Source organism: Brachyhypopomus gauderio, chromosome 1 (assembly GCF_052324685.1).
Source record: "Brachyhypopomus gauderio isolate BG-103 chromosome 1, BGAUD_0.2, whole genome shotgun sequence".
NCBI lineage: Eukaryota > Metazoa > Chordata > Actinopteri > Gymnotiformes > Hypopomidae > Brachyhypopomus > Brachyhypopomus gauderio.
Window position 1 is genome coordinate 14,711,946 of NC_135211.1, and position 22,500 is coordinate 14,734,445.

General features: G+C 46.2%; 1 protein-coding gene across 3 annotated transcripts in view; it reads left to right on the forward strand.

Annotated features, from left to right (window-relative positions):
* The window catches only part of coro2ba (coronin, actin binding protein, 2Ba), a 35,351-nt gene that overhangs the window by 4,698 nt on the left and 8,153 nt on the right, over positions 1-22,500 (forward strand). The window contains exons 1-4 of one of the 3 annotated variants that reach the window (XM_076998444.1): positions 7,988-8,164; positions 14,776-14,976; positions 20,814-20,930; positions 21,653-21,802. In XM_076998444.1, the coding sequence (XP_076854559.1) occupies positions 8,135-8,164; positions 14,776-14,976; positions 20,814-20,930; positions 21,653-21,802 (498 nt within the window). In that variant the 5' untranslated portion in view covers positions 7,988-8,134. Of the gene's footprint in view, positions 1-7,987; positions 8,165-12,249; positions 12,452-14,775; positions 14,977-20,813; positions 20,931-21,652; positions 21,803-22,500 lie in introns of those variants that run through there. The other 2 variants (XM_076998451.1, XM_076998446.1) reach the window with 2 other exon arrangements.

Consider the following 22,500-nt stretch of genomic DNA (forward strand, 5'->3'; position numbering starts at 1 on the left):
GCCGAGAGCCCAGTTGAGATGCAGAGAGATGAGGATTATTTACAAGATTATAGCTCTATTTTGGGTGTATGTGCATAAGTGTGTCTGTGTGTGGTTTTTGTTCATGTGTGTATTTTAGAATATATAAGGGGTCAATAGTAGAGCACATTACCAGTGAAGGAAGTGTTTACGCCTACACAGCACAGCTAATGTGTGTTTGTGAGAGAGAGAGAGAGAGAGAGAGAGAGAGAGAGAGAGAGAGAGAGAGAGTGAAAGAAAGAAAGAGAGAGAGAAAGAGAGAGATTGAGAGAGAGAGATTGAGAGAGAGGAAGGGAGATTTAGTGAGTGGGAGAAGGACTCGAATCAATCAGTATTGACTCTCTTTAGTGCTTTAGTGTTTAGTGCTTTTCTCAGTCTCTCCTCCACTATAGTAATATGACTAGACATATGATGTTTCCACTTCCCAGCATTTATAATAAATATATATATAAAACACAGATTCCTTTGTTTGGATTAAAAAATGGTGGTAATTATGACCAAAGAATTCTTACATTTCCATGGTTTGTGAGTCAAGTAATATGTTTTCCGTATACTGCTTAGCATACATCTTCTCTCCCAAACAGCATCAAACCAAGGATCACTTTGCTCCTTACATTATTGTTAACATAAATAACCCTGTCACTATCAGAGTCATGACCTCTGACTTCATGTGCATGAACAGATTAACCTTTGGGTTCTGAGAATGCACTGTGGAACTACTTCCTTGTTATGTCAGCCCTGCATCTTTCTGGCTGCCGTAATGACCCGTTCGATTTGGGTTCGGTTTTGGCTCGGGCTGCAGAGCACGGCCCAGGAGACAGCTGCCTCGGTAATGGCCCAGGAGACAGCTGCCTCGGTTATGGCCCAGGAGACAGCTGCCTCGGTTACGGCCCAGGAGACAGCTGCCTCGGTTACGGCCCAGGAGACAGCTGCCTCGGTTATGGCCCAGGAGACAGCTGCCTCGGTTACGGCCCAGGAGACAGCTGCCTCGGTTACGGCCCAGGAGACAGCTGCCTCGGTTACGGCCCAGGTCTGTCCCTTCAGCGTGCCTGTTGTTCTCTGCTGAGAATGGTCATCTGGATTCCCCCCATGGTCCCTATGGAAACCCAGTGGGGATGTTAGTCAGATTCAAAACCCTGAGGCACAAAGAGTGCTGTATTCCACAAAAGATCTCCCCAAATCAGTGGTCATTAAAATGCACCACACTTACAGCTACACGAGACAGCCATAAAGACTGCCTTTATCTGCCCATGCCGTCTCTGGGCTGCATATGGTCTATTAATCAATTACACATCCCACATGGCTAATCACTGATAGTGCTAGTTAGTGTTTAAAGAAATGCATTTTCAAGTCTCAGTGGCTAATAAATGGATAATTGACATTCACAACCTTGAAGCAAAAATGAGTGCAGAGCTTTTCTCTCCCAATGACAGGAGCTGTAGTCATAGAAGACAAAGCATCCCAAAGAACACGGTTTTGAGGTACTCACACTGTGTCTGTAAAGGTGTGCTGGTTGTCTAAGTTGTTTGACTGCAACACAGCACAAGGGGCAGGTGGAGTATGCAAAGCAGGGATGTTGTGTGTATGTGTGTGTGTGTGTGTGTGGGTGTGTGTGTGTGTGTGTGTGTGTGTGTGTGTGAGAGAGAGAGAGAGAGAGAGAGAGAGAGAGAAAGAGACATTCCTCCTCGACATTCCCTGGCTCTCAGCGCTGTTTTTGAAGCATTCTGAGTCTAGTCTCAGTGCCAAGCCATCTAGCCATTTATTTTCCCAACAAACGTATTGGCGAGAAAGGGGGGGAAGAGCTTGAACTGCATGTGTGCAAGGAGGAGAGAAAGAGAGAGAGAGAGAAAGAGAATATAGAAAATAGAAAGTGAAATAGCAGTTGTTCTTTCTGACACTGAGATATGTCAAAAATTGCTTTTCTAGCATTTTAATACTATATATGAAAGATGTGGTACTATGGGATTGGTCTATTGATTGGCTAAATACAGACAGGATTTAACTGGAAAGCTTAGTGAGAACAGGAGGCACCAAGGCTTCCCCTGCACCCAGTGCCCCCCCCCCCCCCCCCCTCAGTGCCCCCCCCAAGGACACCACTGACTGGGTAGTTAAAGAACCTCCAGCTTCCTCTTCAGCCCAGTAACAGAAACAATAAATACGGGACAGAATCTTGAGGCACTTGTGCAAAAATGTTTGCTCCCCAGGTTCCTTTGTTTTAAAAAGACAAGAATTTTTTTTTTTTCTGGCACATCTTCAGAGCGTTACATCTGAATTAATGTCCAGGTGGATCTCTACTCACACACCTTTTCATTTCTCTGTCTCTTTCTCTCTGTGTCTCACTCTGTCTCTGTCTGTGTGTCTCTGCCTTCCAGCCTGCATGGTAAGGGTGCATTAATGAGCCTCTGTCTGACAGCAGCCTGTGGGCTTGTGGCTGTGCTGAGTGGGGCAGGTGCAGAATGTTCAGTGTGAGGAGAGTGGAGGAGAGGGGAGGAGAGAGGAGGAGAGAGGATGAGAGGGGAGGAGAGAGGAAGAGAGGGGAGTAGAGGGGAGGAGAGAGGAGGAGAGGGGAGGAGAGAGGAGGAGAGAGGATGAGAGGGGAGGAGAGAGGAGGAGAGAGGATGAGAGGGGAGGAGAGAGGAGGACAAAGGAGGAGAGAGGAGGAGAGAGGAGGAGAGAGGAGTAGAGGGGAGGAGAGAGGAGGACAAAGGAGGAGAGAGGAGGAGAGAGGAGGAGAGAGGAGGAGAGGGGAGTAGAGGGGAGGACAGAGGATGAGAGGGGAGGAGAGAGGAGGACAAAGGAGGAGAGAGGAGGAGAGAGGAGGAGAGGGGAGGAGAGGGGAGAGGAGAGGAGGAGAGAGGAGGACAGAGGATGAGAGGGGAGGAAAGAGGAGGAGAGAGGAAGAGAGGGGAGTAGAGGGGAGGAGAGTGGAGGAGAGTGGAGGAGAGAGGAGGAGAGAGGAGGAGAGGGGAGGAGAGAGGAGGAGAGGGGAGGAGAGAGGAGGAGAGAGGAGGAGAGGGGAGGAGAGAGGAGGAGAGGGGAGTAGAGGGGAGGAGAGAGGAGGAGAGGGGAGGAGAGAGGAGGAGAGGGGAGGAGAGAGGAGGACAGAGGATGAGAGGGGAGGAAAGAGGAGGAGAGTGGAAGAGAGGGGAGTAGAGGGGAGGAGAGTGGAGGAGAGAGGAGGACAAATGAGGAGAGAGGAGGAGAAGGGAGGAGACGGGAGGAGAGAGGAGGAGAGAGGAGGAGAGAGGAGGAGAGAGGAGGAGAGAGGAAGAGAGAGGAGGACAGAGGATGAGAGGGGAGGAAAGAGGAGGAGAGAGGAATAGAGGGGAGTAGAGGGGAGGAGAGTGGAGGAGAGAGGAGGACAAAGGAGGAGAGAGGAGGAGAGGGGAGGAGACGGGAGGAGAGGGGAGGAGAGAGGAGGAGAGAGGAGGAGAGGGGAGGAGAGTGGAGGAGAGAGGAGGACAAAGGAGGAGAGAGGAGGAGAGGGGAGGAGACGGGAGGAGAGGGGAGGAGAGAGGAGGAGAGGGGAGGAGAGAGGAAGAGAGGGGAGGTGAGAGGAGGACAGATGATGAGAGGGGAGGAAAGAGGAGGAGAGAGGAAGAGAGGGGAGTAGAGGGGAGTAGAGGGGAGGAGAGTGGAGGAGAGAGGAGGAGAGGGGAGGAGAGAGGAGGAGAGAGGAGGAGAGAGGAAGAGATAGGAGGAGAGTGGAGGAGAGGGGAGGAGAGGGGAGGAGAGAGGAGGAGAGGGGAGGTGAGAGGAGGACAGATGATGAGAGGGGAGGAAAGAGGAGGAGAGAGGAAGAGAGGGGAGTAGAGGGGAGGAGAGTGGAGGAGAGAGGAGGACAGAGGAGGAGAGGGGAGGAGAGAGGAAGAGAGGGGAGGAGACGGGAGGAGAGGGGAGGAGAGAGGAGGAGAGAGGAGGAGAGGGGAGGAGAGAGGAGGAGAGGGGAGGAGAGAGGAGGAGAGAGGAGGAGAGAGGAGGAGATAGGAGGAGATAGGAGGAGAGGGGAGGAAAGGGGAGGAGAGGGAAGGAGAGAGGAGGAGGGGGAGGAGAGGGAAGAAGAGAGGAGAAGGATGTCAGCATGGAGGCGGAGCACTGACTCCAGCTCTGACCCTCATAAAGATTCCTTCGGCCTTCATGCTTGCTGAGCCACGATGATGTCAGCAGCTACATCTTTAAGCTTTAGGCTCACGCGCACAAGCCGTCCCGACACCTATAATCCTCACCAACATTACAGTGTAAATATTCATCCATGATCCCTGACAAGTGTTTCTAGAACTGCAAACATTGTCAGTCCTCAGTGGAGATGACAGTAGACTAAGTCTTGGTACTCTCAGTAAGACGGGTGTAGGAGAAGACAAACGCTTCGACGTGACAGTGCTAGTGTTACTGCTCCAGCAGGAAATGATATAATTAAAAATTCCTCACCCAGGAGAGTGATAGGAAGGAGAGCTGGGTCACATGAAACTAGGACACCTAAACCCACATACACACACTCAGTTAAAAAACGAAGATCGTATTTTTTGTTTTACTATTAATCTTGAATACTAAATACATCTAAGCATCTGTGATCTACTGTAAAGCACAAACTCTTTAAGGTGCAAACAGAGTGACTATCACAGTGTCCAAAACATAAAGGAAACCTTGCCTTTCGATAAAAGAATATGATTCCAAATTTATTTCAGTTTGTTTTTCCTTAATGCAATTCGTCTGGGACCTCGTGAAGTAGGTCGGCTGTGTCGTGCGGTGACCCTTGAGGCCCCTGTGGGAATCGGTGTGATTCAAATGAGTAGCAGACGTCACATATGGCGCCATATGCATGTGTGCCCTCACCTTTGAGGATGCAGCGAGCCGGTCCACACTGTACTGACTGCGCTACAGAACCGTGCAGCTCCGTGCGCTACAGTGGCCTCGCCGCCCCTTCAGGCTCTGGGCCTGCTGTTTTCACAGCTACGGCGGCGTCAGCAAAAACGCGACGGTCACGAAAAATCAATTAGCTCCTCCTCTTCCCAGCACTAAGAAAGCACTACCATATGGAGCCTCAAAGCCCCTGTGTGCCAGTAGAGAGACGTACAGCAGTCCGGCGAGCTGCTGGTGGGGGAGGCTGGGATTGGTGCATCCATAATCCACCATCTCACCTCACGCTCACTGAACCCTGCACACAATGGCGTGGGAACTGTAAAACACTAAAACTAAGGTGTGCGGCCGCAACGTTGGAACAGAGGTATGAAACCCCCAAACCGTCCTTTGGCCTGATTTTCTCGACTGCTGTGCTAAGCATTATGGGATAACAGCCATGCGCGATCATCTAACCTGCGTGCATCTGAGCTTTATCTTCATCGTCAGCATCTGCTCATTTTGTGTCAAACGTCAAACGCATTGAAGGGAGCGTCGGTGATGCGGTTTGTCCTTCATTAGGTTTCCTCCAGCATCCGACCGCAGTGCTGCCTGACGCTCGTCTGAGCCACGCTGGAGGAGCTCGGAGCAGGAGTTATTCTCAGCGCCGGGCTGAGATCTGGGCTGGGCCGGGCTGGGCCAGTACTAATGCAGAAATAGGACCCTGCTGGCTGGGGGGAGAGAGTCAGAGGAGATTAGACAACAGGCTAATATGACATTGAGGAAGGCGCTGTCAGCATGGAAGGGCACGGCGCTCATTAGTGTCTGTGTAACAGTATTATGGGATGGCAGGAGCTCCAGGTCTGGCTGTTGCCTTCGTGACTGTCTGCCTGCGAAGGGCCTGGGCAGGCTGGAGCCATAATTAGCTTACGAGCGTCTCAATAAAAAAAGGAAATGAGAATGAGCTGCTCATCAAATCAAGATGCTAGCTGACTTCTGTTCCCATTACTTGACATACTCATTTCATTCCAGGTATGTGTAAGTACCCACATTTGTGGAAATTTGTGGTTGGACAGCACATGTGGCCTCTGGCTAAGTGACCCAGGGCAGATGGTGCACATCTGAGCCAGTAGAAACCTCAACGCCCCTTTTCAACGGCCCTGCCGAGAAGGAGCTGCATCGCACTGTACTGCAGTCTTGTGTATGTTAGCTGTTCAAGTGAACCTTAAACATTTTAAATTCCATCCATAACTGAATTACTGCCTTATGAAACCACTATAAACCCTTCAATCATAAGTGGGGTGGTCTGAAGTAATTCTGCAAAGTGCACCTGTCGAGGGTATGGGCTGCCATGCCAGTAGAGAGCACAGAGAGTCCCGACAACACCCAGCCTGCCTGTTCATGGAACGTGTAGACCAAAGCCCATAAACGTTGAACGTCACATCTTCAGAAGTGAAGAGGACCTATATATTCACAACTATGGGTGGCGAGAATGAATGCTGTTCTATGACAGCCCATCCCTTTAAGGCGCTTTGTGTGTGGGAGTGTGGGAGTGTGTGTGTGAGTGTGTGTGAGCGTGAGTGTGCATCCGCAGGCAAAATGCCACAGTGGAGATTTTCCTCTTGAGCTGCCATCCAGATGGCACTGGCTGAGAGTACGTCTCATCTGTAGTTTTCCCATACCCTCAGCCACCACCGGGGCGGCGCAAACTGTGTTGTGCTGGTGAGACTCTAATAACCAGGTGAGACCTGATCAGTCTGGCTGTATTAATGTATTAATATAACAACATTAATATGCTCCAGTACTGGGTGCATGTGCTTAGCAAGCCATTATTCATTAAAGATGTATCAAATGATAATAAGCCTTGACAAAAACAAAACACAACAAAAAACAGCTTGTGGTATCATAGGTCAATGACTCTATAAATCAATTAATTCAATCAATCATTGAAGTTTGTATTTGTATGTTAAGTGTAGATGGAGCTTTATGTAGCCCTCTGTAGTCTGATATCAGGTGTGTTATTATGGGCTGATTTGCAGCCTGATGCTCTCTGTTGCCATGATACAACGCCCCCCCCCCATCCCCCCTGGCCAACACACCCCCCACCCTCTCCACCACAGTGGACTCCCAGTTCATCTTTCTCTGTGCCCCATGCTGTCATTCTCCCTTCCTTACCCTTGTGCACACACACACGCACACACACACACACACACACACACACACACACACACACACACACACACACACACACACACGGTTAAAAGCAGGACAAGCTACCAAAACAAATAAGGTGTTTGCATGCACACACACACACACACACACACGCACACACACACACACACACACACACACACACACACACACTCACACACACACACATTGTAATCCCCATTAGTCCATCTGTTACCCAGCTCATCACACACACACACACACACACACACACACACACGGTTAAAAGCAGGACAAGCTACCAAAACAAAAAAGGTGTTTGCATGCACACACACACACACACATACACACACACACACACACACATACACACACACACACACACACACACACACACACACACACACACACACACACACACACACACACACACCCACAGACAACTCTCAGATGGGCAGTCTTTCTCAATCAGCACATTCAACATGTTACAGGCACTTATGCAGGATGAGACACTTCAGAAAGGATACAATTAGCTTTAACAGTCTCTTCCACGAAAGAGAAAAATAAGAACAAAACAGTTTCTTTGTTATCTGTTTCTTGTTGCTTTTTTTGCTAAATGGTGCATTGTTGACCCAAACTAACAGAAATATTGTGGAATGTATTTTATAATAAACAAACAAACAATTTGATAATGGTCTACACAGCAGGTGTTCATATATCATTGGTCTGGCTAACCTGGACGTGTCATTATGTACCAAACGTAGACTATTGAACAGCAGAACCCCATTATGTAGTGAGTGGTTTAGTGGAAACGGGAGTTCTGATCTGGAACATGCTGCTTCGTGGGTGTGGATCACCGGTGGGAACTTATCAAAGCAAGACACATGTCAGATAAAGAGAAGAGCTTATGAGTCGGAGGGAGTGTTCATTTATGTCTGTGCAGGGGGGGAACTTTGTTATGCCTGACTGACTTCTTCAGGGGTACAGGGTGCCCGTCCTTGACAGTCTGCCACGTAGCATTCAGCTGCTTCTGTTTCCACGCGTCTTATCCTCTAAGCTGTAGAACGATCTTTTAAGGACGACCGTCTTCGATTGGTTGAGGGTCACTAAAATGATAGAGGAATTGTCTAGATTTTCACATGTGAGTTGTTATTTCGCTACCCTTTGAATATAGAAAGTTTAATGGTTAATGGTTATATAGAGTAAAATGAGCAGCATGCTTTGTCCGTGGTGCCGTGGTGATTTTAATGCTGATTTTTCACACAGTGATGATTGTGGATTCAACACTTTGCTTGTGAAACCAATTGTTATTTACATTTACCAAATGTAAATTACTGAAGGCTTTGCAATTACTGAAGGCTCTCTTTTTCTCTCTCTCTCTCTCTCTCTCTGTCTCTCCCTCTCTCTCTCTTTGTTTCTCTCTCCCTGTCTCTCTCTCTCACTCTCCTTGCTTCTCTCTCTCTCTCTCTCTCCCTCCTTGTCTCTCCATCCCTGTCTCTCTTCATATCTCTTTCTCTTTGTCTGATAAGAAACTGTCTCTAGGAGTCTGCTTGTCTCTGACTGCACCTGCCCTGTCTGTCAGCCTCCGTATTCATGAACACAGTAATAATTTCCCTGAGTTTTCCATGAAAATAGTGTGTTCTTTTTCAATATTTTGACTGCGTATGGTATTTTGGTATGTCCTGCTCACGTGCCCAGCCCTCACACCTCTCCTCTGGCTGTGTTTGCTGTAGCAGGTGTATTTTCACAGTGCCCCTGCTGTCTCAAGGTCCATGGCCATTGTTTGGAGGTTAGCACGTCTTTCTCAGACACATTCTGCTGCAGTCAGGACTGTGTTTAGATATGCTTGGGCAATCAAAGCCTCCTGTTTTATTATTTTGGCTTTTGTACCCATTGCAATGGACGTCAGTAAGATGAGGGCACCCGTGACCGCTGCTTTCCACTACAATGCAGTGGGTCTGCCGTACTGTGCTGGGGTGATGGGTGAATGGTCCTTTGTAATGTAGTGATCTCAGACAGGGTGTTCAGAACCATTATATCCTACATACAAGCTATCAGACCTAATGGCTCCTCAGCCATTACACACACACACACACACACACACACACACACACACACACACACACACACACACACAAACACACACAGTCAAAGCAATGCATTAGTAATTTACCAAAGAGAAAGAAAACGTCTGGTTAAAAGAGCATGCAATTCAATAACTGTCCTTATTACTGAGCTCCAACAAAGAATCTGAATGAAGTGCCCCGAGGCTTAATTTTGTCCACACAACACCGTGTGTGCTATTCAGACATATTTGATACCTCATGATCTCACCGAATTCTGGGATGGGAAGATCACAATAAGAAAACATCCTATCACAATACATTTAACCTGCAAGCAAGTGTCTGTTCATTGAAATCTATTTCTAACTTTGTTCCAACAGCTTACCACACCAAAACAGAGAGAGAGAGAGAGAGAGAGAGAGAGAGAGAGAGAGAGAGAGAGAGAGAGACAGTAAGGGGGGAGACAGAATGAAAGAGACAGGAACCTAATCAATTCGTTTTGTCTGTGTCACAGAGGACCACGCATCTTCATTATATATGAGCATGGGAGCAGGAGCATGTGTTTGAAGCTCTGAATGGCAACATTCATGTCTGGACTAGTAAAAAAAAAGAAGTGTAAGATGGTCATCGCTGCTTTGGTCATGAACATAGAAAAGGAATCCTTTGTGCTCCTCTTCATATTGCTCTGGGCTCGAGAGTCATGCAGTTTACACCATCCCCAAATGGACTCCGCACTCTGGAGTTTCACTGGGCAAGAGGGCAGGTGATGTGCCTCTGTGCTGCATCTCTGCTGCCTCTGTGCTGTCTCCCTGCTCCTCTCTGCTGCCTCTGTGCTGTCTCTCTGCTCCTCTCTGCTGCCTCTGTGCTGTCTCCCTGCTCCTCTCTGCTGCCTCTGTGCTGTCTCCCTGCTCCTCTCTGCTGCCTCTGTGCTGTCTCTCTGCTCCTCTCTGCTGCCTCTCTGCTGCCTCTCTGCTGCCTGTCTGCTGCCTCTGTGCTGCATCTCTGCTGCCTCTGTGCTGTCTCTCTGTTCCTCTCTGCTGCCTCTCTCTGCCCGTGGTTTGGCAGAGTGCCTTCGAGCCACAGCTGGATCAAGAGCTGCCAAAACTGCCAGCACGAGCTCGGGCCGTTAGCTGTTAGCCGTGTCCTGCTGGGAGAGCCTGGCGGCCTTCCGTGGCATCCAGGGAGGGGGAAGGCAGCCGGGCGCTCTTCAAGCCTCACAAAGCCCCGAACACTGGCACCGCGAGGGGCCTGCGGCCGCCTGACGGAGGCCTTTCACTCACTTTGCACGTCCCGTTGTAAAGACCGAGAACTCACGCTTCCTGTCTTGGACCCTGCTCAAAATGGCCCTGAATGAGAGGGATTTGTTTGGTGAATAATATGAATATGAATAATATTTATGAATGATTATAGGGTCTGACAGCCCACTGGGGTATGAATAAATTAGCTAATACGGTTCATCTGTCTAGTTTATTTGATTGCCAACAGGAAGGAAGATGTTTTTTTCAGTGCTAGTTAACTTAACCAGAATGAAATGCACAAGAACATTGCTCATTGAAGCTCCAGTGATGAGACATGGCCGAGGTTAACCGCTCAGAGTGGGAAAAAGCAGTTTTGCACACTGAAGGAATCTGAGATTTTAATAACACAGATGGTGTTCCCCTGCTATTCTGAGAGCAGTTCTTATGAAAATGAAACCATGGCTGCTTTGTTTAGCATCCTGACACTGTCCTGCTGGGAGGAGGGTGGGGGAGGGGTGGTGAGGAAGAAGAGAGTGAGGAAGAAAGTGAGAAGAGGAGAAACAGTATAGCAGCCGAGACTTCAGGCAAAATGGAGAGAAATCAATAAACAGCAAACTATCTGTTCTGCCCCTCAGCTGACACACACACACACACACACACACACACACACACACACAAACTTTGCAAACCCATCCAGCTGCATGTGCATTGGCAATACAGACATACACACACAATCACCTATTGCATGACTGAACACATGCATGCTCACACATGTATGCAACATGCTTGTGCCCTAATTGTCATTTCTCATGCCAGTGCATGCTATATATATGAACATACATTAAATATGCTCAGTGCTGTGAATATTTACTCAACAAAGCCCTCAAAAATCTTCCAGTCTTCAGGGGTTGGCAGCTCTATTGCGGAGTTGTTTGGCTGAAGGCCTGAATGTTCCCTATAGAGCAGAGAGGGCCAATGAGTTCTTGTGTGTCCAGAGAGCAGAGAGACGGGGTTGGCCAGGGATTCTCGGAACACCCCAGAGCACCAGCACTGCCTCTGATGATAGAGCATCACTGGTCTACACGAGGAAACTGGCCCTGTCCGCCGGTCCACAGCTCCCAAAGCACAAGGCTGAGATCACAGCCTGCAACAGCAGGTCCTCCGGGTGAAAAACACACCAGCAGAACGAGGCTCCGGACAGCAGGGTGCAGTGTCAGCTGAGGGGGAATGTGAACACTGCTGAGCTGAGGCTGATCACTGGAGTGCTGGTTTGACAAAAAGAGGGGGGGGGGGGGTGGATATGGAATATTCTAGATGGGCTCACTAATGTCTTGCTGTTAGAAGAGCACTGTTAGAAATAACAAGAAGTCATGAAATGTCTTTCATTGTGGACACCCTTTCATATGCTGTGAAATACGTGTGGGATAAAATGGGGGCATTACAGCATGGAAGAGGCAGAAAATGAGTGTTTTATGGGTCAACAGTGTCACTAATAGCAACAGTTTAGCAGGATATGACATCGTAAATGTGCACAAAGGAAGTATGCCCTGTTTTACCTGAATGCTTTAGAATGATAAGCCCATAGATTCTGAACATGCATACAGTAATTTATCAGTGTGTAACACTCACAGGGAAGTAGCATAGATCAATAGGACACACAACCTCTTAGGAGTAGGAATGTGGGTGACTGGAGAAGTAAGAGATACAGTGAGAAAGAGAGACAGAGACAGAGAGAGACATGGAGAGAGAGAGTGATGAGAGAGAGAGAGACTGTAATAATGTGAGTGAGAGATGTGGGTGTGGGGTGGGTTGGGGGAAGGGGGGGTCTGCACTGCTTGGCTGTTCCAGTAGTAGCTGTGCAGCTCTGGGTCTGGGGCTGTCTCTCTGCACTGTGAGGGAGAGGGAGGGACAGGAGAAGAGAGGAAAGGAGGAAAAGAAGGAGGGGGCAAGGGAGGAGAAGGCTTGGGGGAAGAGGAAGAGAAGAGAGATTGCAGTGAGCAGCAGTAGGCCCACTCTCTGGATGGTCTTTGAAAGCTTGAAGGGACTCGGGCTAGTTCTCCATCCGCAGCAGACAGGAGCAGCTTCAGACAGCAGCTGAGCAGCTAAGGGCAGAGAAGCAACTGGAAGGTAAGGGCCTAGTGCCATGTTTACTGTACCAGTGGGCGTGGAGGCTCGGTCACGTCTAGCATCTGGGCTCTGCTGGAGATTTTCTTGTCTGGTTGGTATGCTGTGATGGAGAAAAGGATTGTGGCCTTAGGAAGTTGTGTGGCAATGTGAACAAGAGATAAGCATGTCATGCGCCTGCTGTTTGTGTGTGTGTGTGTGTGTGTGTGTGTGTGTGTGTGTGTGTGTGTGTGTGTGTGTGTGTGTGTGTGTGTGTGTGTCTGTGCATGAATGAATGTCCTTGTGAGAATGCTATTCCACAGCCCAGGGTCTCTCTTTCCTGTTGGTCATTAAATAATAAATATGCAGACATTATGCTGATTCTCCCTCTCTTACACCCACCCACACAAACACACACACAAAGTGGGGGAGACTATGAGAAACTGAAAGAAGGAGTGAGATAAAAGAGGGAGGGAGAAGAGGGAAAACGAGAAAAACAAAATAGATAAGAGAGATGAAGAGAAAGAGAAAGCAAGTCAGAGAGAGAGAGAGAGAGAGAGAGAGAGAGAGAGAGAGAGAGAGAGCTCACATTAGCACGTTTTGTTCTCTGGAGATTAATGTGTGTGCCACTCACTCAGCAATTAGCCACCCCCTCGTTAGCATGCTAACTCGCTACTGCCAGACTAATGGTACAATATATGCATGTGTGCAGCACACACACACACACACACACACACACACACACACACACACACACACACACACACACCAAACAATGCTGCCTATAGTGGTGTGTGACGTCACCCTTGTGAAGAGTGGCTGGTGAGACAGAGGCGGTGATTCTGCCTCGTTTACCACTTCCTCCCTCCCTGGCTGCTCTAATCTTGGGTGCATGCCAACCTGTGGTGGAGTGGCACTGTCCCACTCCCATCAGGGCAGGGATCCTCACCAACACTTCCTCCAGGGGTGCGCGGGCTTCTCCACCCCCCTCCCTGTCTGAGTAGCTGGGTTGTCTCTGCAACGCCTGCACGGTGAGACCCGCCACTTTAAGAACCTCCTGGGCTGGAGTATTGACCCCAGTCATCCACTTCTGATCTATGTGGACCTGATTTAACTCATGTGCCTGGAGGCCCCTGATCATGTAATAGGGAGCAGGCTGAAGCTTCGGCTGTAACACACGACTGTAATGGTGAAGGTGGCGTATCAAATGGGGTCACGTGAGCAGGGTTTTCAGAGTAAGACTTCTGGCATAGAGGATTATGTTTTGCATTTCACACCCAAATGAATATGATTATGTAATGTGGAAGCTAAGCAGAGAGATTTCTATGACATGTTGGCCTTGATCTTCTTGAAGTTTGTGGCATTGGGAGGATTGCATATGCAATTACTGATTAAGAGCTATGGGACTTAAATAGCTTTACTAACAATGTAATCCCAAAAATCTGTTGATTTTTATTTTACATTGGAATATCAGAAAACATTAGCATGATACTGATCAGAGATGTGGTATCATTCATATTTACCTTTTATGGATGATGACTTCTAAGCTATGATGTTATGGCCTAAATGGTGAATAGGAGCTTACTAATGGAATTCTACCCAGAAATTCTCACTCCAAACCTCCTAGATAAAGAAATCTTGTGCTTTTTGCTTAAATGTTTTGATATTATCTGCTAATTGCTGAAAGCCTATTCAACTTTAAAGTGGTTTTATTCAATTTCCCCACACACCTACGGAGCATGATTAAAGAACCATATACAGTCAGATTCATGGTTACAGTACATACTTATTGTTAAAGTACTGTTCACAGTTAGATTCCTGGAACATATTTCTATTAGCAGTATATATAGATATATTTTTACCTCTTTCATGGGAAACCTTTAGTGTGTGAGTCACTAACAAAAGGAAGGCTTGCATGCAGAAAGTGCATGCTGCTGAACACTGGCACAGCAAGGGTTAACTGCTTCTTTGTTATGCTAATTCACAGCTGAAATACCCATTGTTGTTCATGAATGTACACTTTGGCTCTAATAATAACTTGACATGTCAGTAGAGAAATCAAGAATGCTTGCAGTTCATGGATACAGTAGAGGTTTATTTAATTACTTTTATTAATTTTTTTAAAATGTACTTACTTTCATTATGCATTTTACATAATTAATGATTTTTTTTTAATGATGTGTGCAAAAACATTACAGGTTCCAGGTCAATTGTAACCAGGGGAAGGGCCCTGTATTGAGAGCCATCGGTACTCTCCTTCAGGCCTGAGATCAGTGATGTCCTGGGCCACCAATGTTTCTCCAGTCTCTAAAGTCTCTTAACTCCTCCTCCCTGTGGGTTTCCTGTAGATGTCATGGCGCCCAACCTACCGGAGCTCCAAGTTTCGAAATGTCTACGGCAAGGTGGCCAACCGGGAGCACTGCTTCGAGGGCGTGCCCATCACAAAGAACGTCCATGACAACCACTTCTGCGCCGTCAACAGCAAGTTCCTCGCCATAGTGACGGAGAGTGCCGGAGGAGGTTCCTTCATCGTTGTCCTGGTCACTCAGGTAACCTCAGCGACCGGCCCGTAGCACGCCAGCGATCCCCTGGCCGTTTGTCTCTGGGCCACGGGGGGAAAGAAAGAGGTACACAAAGGAGGGAATTAGATGGCAGTGAACTGCTGACACGGAGGACCACAGCAGACATTGTAGCCTTGCATACATGGTGTGGGGTGTATTATACTGGATGGGTAACGGTCCAAGTAACAGTCAAGCATCTGTGGTGAAATGAGTAGGGAGGCTGCTGCTGCTGCTGTGTGTGTGTGTGTGTGTGTGTGTGTGTGTGTGTGTGTGTGTGTGTGTGTGTGTGTGTGTGTGTGTGTGTGTGTGTGTGTGTGGTGTGTGTGTGTGTGAGTGAGTGAGTGAGAGAGAGAGAGAGAGAGTTGGATGAAGTGATCTATAGGCTAAGTGCTTTGGAACAGAGAAGAAGAAACTGTAGAAACACTCTTTACATTCAAAAATCCTTGTACAAATTTCAGTCATGTCATTTTGCACCATGAATATCACTGAAGCATGTTATCACATTAAACCACTTATTGGACTGTCGATCCACATGTCTGATGAGCTGAGATGAGCGGATGAGTCCAAGAACCCAGGCCTGGTGCTGCTCAAGCTGTATCTGCTGCACGGCTTCAGTCTGTCCAGCTGACGGACCTCAGTATTCTCTGCCATCAGAGTCTTGGGTCCAGGGCAGAGGCCAAAGCAAACTCTCAGCACCGAGCAAAGAGCACAGAGCTATGACACTAATCCATAACAGAGCCTTCTGACATTTCTGATTCTGTGATACCGGTCAGCAGCACACACAGAGTTCAGTGGGTCACTCGGCTCCCGCTCCTCTGTTTTCTACCAGAGTTCCAAGCCACGGTGCGCAAACAAGAGTTATGTGCAGATATAGACTCCCATAAGCTTGTATAGGCTCCCATAAGCTCCCATAGGCTCCCATAGGCTAAACAGCTTATAAGGGAGCGTATAAGGACGCCATGCGTACAAATGTACATAGTCTTCAGAGAAAGGCGGAGACACTGGTGACGCAGATGGCTGTGGGTAACTGTGGGTTGTGGGATGTCCTTCTGCCCCCTTTTCTCCTGAACGCAATGTGTGGTCAGGCATGGCAGAGCAGCTGTGAGTGGTACGTGTAGTGGCAAGTGTTGTGAGAGCCTTGCCTGAACGCCCAGTGCAGCGGGGAAGCCCTTTCAAGCCTTCGTGCCTCGGGTGAGCTAGTGCGGCGGGGCACCAGGTCTCTGACGTCAGAGTGTGTTTTCCTGGACTCATTAGGAGATATGACCAGTCCCTCACATCCGACATCAGTGTCTGTAAGTTTCTGTGTCTGTGTCTGTCTGTCACTCTCTCTCTCTCTGAGACTCCACAGGCCCACTGCAGAGTTAAAGCGTTTGACAGGCTTTGTCGTTGGGTTTGGGTTCACTGGGACATTGTGGCCAAGATACCTGTAACAAATTTAGTATATAGTTGATCTTATTTTTAAATGAAGACAGTAATGTAATTGGGTGTTTGTTTTAATGTAAAAGGTTAAGTTTAACTTTTAATTTTCAATAATTTTTTTTTGGAATTGAATCAATATTTCCAATTTAATAATATGCATGTGAATTAGTAAATCAGGCCCTGACAAATGTCCAGAAAACTATTTGGGGAAAATACATATCAGATGAAAATATCCGACATGCCTTTAAAGCCAGACACACACACACACACACACACACACACACACACACACACACACACACACACACACACACACACACACACACACACACTTTCTCTCGTTCTCAGCATGAGCAAACGGCCATCTGGAAATGCTGACAGGAGACTACCAGGCATTCCAGACCACATCCAGGTGTTAAAAAAGCCTCAAACATTTTCCACCACACCTGATGTGCCGTGTTGCCCCAGACACACACAAGGCGGGTCCGTGATGCTCAGCTCCTGTCCTGTTCACTCTAACAGATCCCGGAGGTGGAGGTGTGAGTGGGGGTGAACACCAGCCCTGTGCAAGCTGGACATGCACACCTATGTGCTCACCCCGCCTGCTCCGCCAGCCAGACGAATGAAGCGGAGTGTTAATTAGCAGGAAGTCTGACGCACACTTTCCAGCCTCCTGCTTGCAGTGTTTCCCAGAAGGCCATGCTCTACGGAGCCGCCTGTCTGGCTCGCTGTGCGTTCTGCACGGTGTTCTAGCGCTAATTACCAAACCAGTGTGAAAGTGAACCACTTGCTGGACAGTGTCACCATTTAGAATCTAATAATCTCATTACACAGAGCTGTAAGGTACAGTATACCTTCACCATTCCACTTTATTAAAGACATTTATTGATTAGAAACATCTTGTTTCTGAGCCCAGGACCGATGTTTGCTGGATAGTTTGGCAGGTAGAAAGCTGAAGTATTGTGTACGCCTATATATTGCAAGTGGATGGGAAGTTATACAATATATAATATTGCCACAAATTTGATTCAAATCACATGAGTTCAGTTCATATTATTTTATTTGTACAACCTGTTTTATTGTCTTACAGTAACATGTATCCAAAGAGAATTGAAACCAGTGAGCCCAAACTGAAAGAAATAGTGATAATGTAGTCATCACATAAAACACTTATTCTTATCTACAGCCATAGGTATTTAGTCCAGTGTAGTGACTCTAAGGCAATAGCCATTTAGATTTACTGTAAGATAATGGATGTTCAGATCTCAACAATGAGCAGTCAGAGTTAGTGAGGTCAGTGAGGTCAAACCCAGTTTCCAGGAACTCAGAATCAGCCATGTCAGTGAGGTCCAGCATCTGGAGATTGTTGGCACAAAACTCTTAACAGTAGTTTGGAATCATAGACTCTTTTGAACTAGATATTATAAACATACAAAAATTCAACTATTAAACCTTCATGATCAACATTTCCAGTCAACAATATGATCCATTGTTTAAATGCTTCAAAACAAATGTGTTCAAATTTTACACATCGACCATATAACCGAATAAGCACTTAAGAGGATATTTGTAAACTCTGCTAGTGAGCAATGTAATCTAACTGTTGGTGGGTGCATGTAAATTCACTGGGCATGCAGTAGTAATTTTTGTATCACTTATAGAAGATTCCTTTGCTAAGAATGCGTTTCTGTGATTTAGAATCATCTATCTTCAAAAAAAATTGAATTAAATTCAGATAACATTGCTCTTTTTGCCGTCAATTTGGTGCAGTCCTTCATTTTAAAAGATAACCTTGGCTTAAAAAAGTATAGCATTCAGTGAAGTCGTATACCACAGCAGTCAAAAACTTCTGAACTAGCAGTCTAGACCCGTTGAATGATGCTTTGATTACAATTATCACAGAGAATTTCCTGGCTGTCTTTTGTTACACCCACAATAATGGGTAATGGGACTGAATTCATTAGCATATAAATCTGTGTTTGTACATGTGTGTGTGTGCATGTGGGAAGCCCCCAACTGAAAGGATGAAGTGTGAATCTGGTGTGCACCTGATGGAGGCAGCACAGGATAAGTATATGCTATGATATGCAGCCAACACTTCTATATCAGCTCCCTCTGTCTCTCTCTCTCTCTCTCTCTCTCTGTCTCTCTCTCTCTCTCTCTCTCTCTCTCTCTCTCTCTGTCTCCCTCTGTTTCTCTCTCTGTCTCCCTTTGTCTCTCTCTCTCTCTGTTTCTTTCTGTTTATCTCTCTATCTCCCTCTGGCTCTCCCTGTCTCCCTCTGTCTCTGTCTCTCACTTTGTCTTTGCCTCTCTTCTGTCTCTTTCTCTGCATTTCTTTGTGTTTCTCTCTGTGTTTCTTTCTGCTCCTCTGTCTCTGTCTCTCTCCTATTTTTCTCTCCCTGTGCTTTTCTATGTCTCACGCTGTCTCCTTGGATCTCTCTCTCTCTCTTCTCTCTCTCTCTCTCTCTCTCTCTCTCTCTCTCTCTTTGTCTGCGGCTCTAGCCCTGTCTATCTCTGTCTGTCTAACTGTCTACCAATGGCTCTATGTCTCCTCTCTCTCTCCTCTACTGCAGTCTCTACTGCAGACATGTGGTTACACAAAGTCATCAGCACAAGGAGATAACTTTAGGCAAAGTGAAGAACTTTGATGGAAGACACAAGTTTCTTCTGACAGGGCAATCAATAAGCAATCGGGGTCAAAATACAGTTCTTTGGCTATTTAACCCATAGTATGAGTTCAGAATGTGCTCCGATTTGATAGATTTAGGCTTCGTGTACGAGTATGCCCCTGCTTTTAAAAAAATCACCAAGTGCAGCAACAGCAGTCAGCTGAGACAGTGCAGCTAAAGTCTCTACATTTGGGACTGACAGCGGCCTCAAAATTCTTCTTATTTCTTCTTATAATAAAGTGAAAAGGGCTGATGTCAAATGTCTCTATGGCACTAAAGGGAGGAAGGACACAGAGCCCCGTGTGGAGAGAGAGGGCTCCTCTCCCAGGCCCTGAGTCCCTGGTCGTGTGTCCCTCTCTCCCACAGCAGCCCATGAGACTGTCACATCCTGCCTGTCTCCTAGCCATCCTGCTCAGCCCCACCCCCACACACACACACACACCCAGGCCCAGCTCCTCGTTGTCTGGATAGATATTCATTAATTCTGCTATGCTCCTTGGTTTGTTAGCAAAGGGACAGTTTTTGTTTTGTTTTTTTGTTTCCTGACCACTGTCGCCATTGGATTGGACAGACATATATATAGCTGCTTTGTGACACCGACTGCTGTACAAAGGACTATATAAATAAACTTTGATTTGCTTATGGTTATGGTGTTAGTGTTGGGGTTAGTGTAGTGACGCATATGAAGATCTTTGATCTTACATAGTGGACAAAAGACCCAGTGCACAACTTGATACTTTCTCCAAAAATCCATTTAGAGTCAATATTTGATTGTGAATTCTTGAATTATATTTGTTTGGTTATTTTGAATAACCTAATGTCTATCAAGTAAGTTGCATATACTGTGTTTAAATATTGTGTTTGTCTTAAGCACAGGCTCAGAAACATTTTCTAGTCTATAATTCTTTAAAAATCCTATTTCCATCATTTGTCTGCCCCATGGGTTCCTACCCCTGTGGGAAATCAGTGGAAATTTTGATCTTATTACTTGGTGGAAATCTCAATTAAAAGTGCCCTTAAGCAATACCTGTGCCAATTTTATATGATCATGATAACAGGAAATATTACTAATATGATTTTCTTTTTGGTGTCAGGTAAATACAGCAGAATAACTGTGGTCTTTGAACAGTTTGAATTTGTAGTAGACCACTTTTTCTTTTTTTCCAGACAATAGTTGCTGAGTTACTTACATAAATTACACTTGCACTTTAAAGTAGAAACTTATATTTTCCGTTATAGCAAAAGTCCTAAACTTCCTTCATATGCGCGGCCAGCAGTGTAAAGGGAGTCTAGCCTGACACCAGTCTGTCTGCTAGCTATGACCAAGGTAACAGGTCCAGGTAACAGGCTACACTTGTGTTCACTCATGCACAACCTAAACTACAAATCCCAGAGGACCTCATAAAGAGGATTAAGAGACTTAAGTGCCGGCAAACATTCACGACATCACTTCCTTCTCCGGCTGCTCAGGAGGTTGTGAGTGCTGTGAAACAGCTCCACATGGTGGACTGTTTGGTGCATTACAGAAGAACAGAGGTGGCTCATTTGAGTTCATTTGAATCAGTGCTCATTTGAGTTCATTTGAATCAGTGCTAGTGAGGAGCACACACAACACAATTGGATGTCCGACAGTTTAAATATCGTGTTTAAACTGAGATTTCCTCCAGTGGGTTTATTAGTGGAGGTGAGAGACCACATGTAAAGGTTAACGTGTTTGTGAATGCTTCTCTTCCACAGTCAGGCCGCATTGACCCTCACCATCCAAAGGTTTGTGGTCACCAAGGCAACGTACTGGACATCAAGTGGAACCCTTTCCATGACAACATAATAGCATCCTGTTCTGAAGACTCTTCTGTGAGTGAAATCACACCCATGACTATTTATTCAGTAATAATAATGTAATTCAAGATTATCCTCATCATTATAAACAATCAAAAAAGGCATACAATAATTGACACAAGCCAACGGGTAAATCAAAATGTTAACATTTATATTTTGCTTGTTTATTATTTCTTAAGACATTCAGTTACTCTGATACAATATTCAGTATCTATACAGAAACTAATACAAATGGCTCAAAGAGGAACGAGATATTGGGTCCACCTGTTAGTACATGGAATCTAAGGATTTATTTAGAAATCTTAGTCTTTACAGTCTTTACTGGCCTAAAACTGTAGATAAACATCAGATAAACATCATCCTCAGCATCCTCTGACATCACTAGACAGATGTGCAAACTATGCTGAATTATTTTCAGTAGCTCTGATGAGAAATGAGTTCTGTAATCCCTTCAAATCTAAATGCATTGACCAACAGAGATTATTTGTTACTTTGCTATTGTAGACCTGATAGCTGGTAGCATAGTGAGTGCCAAAGGCTAAAAATATGTAAAACTTCATGAAGTACATGAATAGATATCATTTCATCTTTACATATTTTGTGAAATAAATAAGCAAAATGAAAATGAAATAAGTTTCTTATTATGTTATTTGTGTGTGTGTGTGTGTGTGTGTGTGTGTGTGTGTGTGTGTGTGTGTGTGTGCGTGTGTGTGTGTGTATGCTGACATGCTTGTCAGGTGCGTATATGGGAGATTCCAGACGGTGGGTTGAGGAGAAACATGACTGAAGCTGTGTTGGAGTTGTATGGACACAGTAGGAGAGTGGGGCTTATAGAGTGGCACCCCACTAGCAATGGCATCCTGTTCAGTGCTGGATATGACTACAAGGTAATACGAGCACCCCCTCAATACACAAAACAGCACCTCCTCAATACACAGAATAGCATCTCCTCAATACAGAGAATAGCATCTCCTTAATACACAAAACAGCATCTCATCACTACACAGAACAGCATCTCCTCACTACACAGAACAGTATGTCCTCACTATATAGAACAGCACTCCCTCATTACACAGAACACAATCCCCTCACTACACAGAACAGTATGTTCCCACTATACAGAACAGCACTCCCTCATTACACAGAACACAATCCCCTCACTACACAGAACAGAATGTCCTCACTATATAGAATAACACCCCCTCATTATACAGAACAGCATCTCCTCACTACACAGAACAAAATGTCCTCACTATATAGAACAGTATCCCCTCACTACACAGAACAGTATTCCCTCACTACAAAGAACAGCATCTCCTCACTACACAGAATAGCATCTCCTCACTATACAGAACAGCACCCCCTCACTACACAGAACAGCACCCCCTCACTACACAGAGCAGTATGTCCTCACTATATAAAACAGCATTTGCTCAATATACAGAACAGTATCCCCTCACTACACAGAACAGTATCCCCTCACTACACAGAACAGCATCTCCTCACTACACAGAACAGTATGTCCTCACTACAAAGAACAGCATCTCCTCACTACACAGAACAGTATGTCCTCACTATATAAAAC